The 1,785-nt window shown below is 53.1% G+C and overlaps 1 protein-coding gene across 1 annotated transcript; it reads right to left on the bottom strand.

Moving 5' to 3' along the window:
• Positions 1-971: 971 nt before the first annotated feature.
• On the bottom strand, positions 972-1,778 carry LOC114072554 (olfactory receptor 14J1-like). The gene has a single exon (XM_027910436.1). It carries the CDS (start codon positions 1,647-1,649, stop codon positions 972-974), a length of 678 nt encoding a protein of 225 aa, XP_027766237.1. The 5' UTR covers positions 1,650-1,778.
• Positions 1,779-1,785: the final 7 nt, after the last annotated feature.

The raw sequence follows: 1,785 nt of genomic DNA, 5'->3' as shown, positions 1-1,785 counted from the left end.
GGGCTGTGGGGCCCGGGGCCATGGGGGACTCTGTGGGGCTGTGCTGCTCAAGCTGGGAGGCAGAGCCAGCTGATGGTGCTCCTGCCACTGAGCACCTCCCACAGACGCTCCTGTGTGGCCATGGAGGGTGCTCAGAGGGGCCCTGCCTTGTTCCACAGCTGGGACATGGCTTGGGGGGGCTGCTCTTGATTGACCTCTGCAAGTTCACTGAGGGGAAGAGAAGCCCCTTGCAAGAGTTTTCCCTGTTCCTGCTGCGTCCCCTGGGGTTGCAGAACTCTCCTTTAACAGTTTTCAGGGACATTTAGTACTTTGTCTCTGGGTGACTCCACCCTGGGCAGGATTCTGCTCTAGGGCTCCAGTCACTGCTGACTGTATGGGAAGGGCTGTCCCTGCAGATCCTCTGTGCTCTCCTGCACTTCCTCATTTCCTACACACAAGTCCTCCCCTGCAATCAGAGCCAGCACAAGCTGCAGAGCCCCAGGCAGGTGACTTGGAGATTCTTTGTCATCTCCATTGGCCATCGGCCACCAACACACACCATCTGAGCCAGCCCTCAGTCCCTGCAGTGCCAGTGGGTCCCTGCCCTCCCTGCACTGTCTGCATGGAGAAACAACAAAGCAACAAGACTTGCAGAGTCTACTCCTTTCTTACACTCAGAGATGGTGATTTCTCATGTACAAACTATCACAGGAAGGATGTTTGACAAATACCTTGCTGCACGAACTTTTATTTTATTTAAATGCACAAAGAGCATGATGCCTGATTAGTACATTCTGTGGGTCAAAAAAAAGTGTTAGAGATAGAATTATATATGAGAAGAAGTAAAAAATTTCAGTGTAGGAGAAGAACAAAAATGGAAAGCCAACCACCCCCATCACTCTCAAAAGTTTAGAAGGCAGGCTGGACCCAAAATGTGTTCCACAATGAGTGTTCTACAGAAGAAAAGAGGCAGGTATTCCTCCTGAACAGCATCAAGTCATCATTTTCCTTATGGCATCCCTGAGCTCCTGGTTCCTCAGGCTATAGATGAGGGGGTTCAGTGCTGGAGTAACCACGGAGTACAGAACTGACAGGGCCAGATCCAGGGATGAGGAGGACATGAAGGGGGGCTTCAAGTGGGAAAATATGCCAGTGCAGACAAAGAGGGAGACCACAGCCAGGTGAGGGAGGCACGTGGAAAAGGCTTTGTGCCGTCCCTGCTCAGAGGGGATCCTCAGCACAGCCCTGAAGATCTGCACATAGGAGAAAACTATGAAAATGAAACAGCCCAATAAAGCAAAAGCACTAAAAGCAATAAAACCAGTTTCCCTCAGGTATGTGCCTGAGCAGGAGAGCTTGAGGATGTGAGGGATTTCACAAAAGAACTGGCCCAGGGCATTGCCCTGGCACAGGGGCAGGGAAAATGTATTGGCTGTGTGCAGCAGAGCATTGAGAAAACCAGAGGCCCAGGCAGCTGCTGCCATGTGGGCACAAGCTCTGCTGCCCAGCAGGGTCCCGTAGTGCAGGGGTTTGCAGATGGCAACGTAGCGGTCGTAGCACATGATGGTCAGGAGGGAAAACTCTGCTGAGATGAAGAAGATAAAGAGAAAGGCCTGTGCAGCACATCCTGTGTAGGAGATGGTTGTGGTGCCCCAGAGGGAGTTGTGCATGGCTTTGGGCACAGTGGTGCAGATGCAGCCCAGGTCTGTGAGGGAGAGGTGCAGCAGGAAGAAGTCCCTGGGGGTGTGCAGGTGCTGGTCGCAGGCTACGGCGCTGAGGATGAGGCCGTTGCCCAGGAGGGCAGCC

Source organism: Empidonax traillii, unplaced genomic scaffold, assembly GCF_003031625.1.
Source record: "Empidonax traillii isolate 1590-97213 ecotype Southwest subspecies unplaced genomic scaffold, ASM303162v1 scaffold3461:size12887, whole genome shotgun sequence".
NCBI lineage: Eukaryota > Metazoa > Chordata > Aves > Passeriformes > Tyrannidae > Empidonax > Empidonax traillii.
This window is presented reverse-complemented; position numbering and strand designations above follow the sequence as displayed.

Coding starts and splice junctions, on each gene's coding strand:
- LOC114072554 (XM_027910436.1), bottom strand. CDS start 1,649: ATGCACAACTCCCTCTGGGGCACCACAACCATCTCCTACACAGGATGT.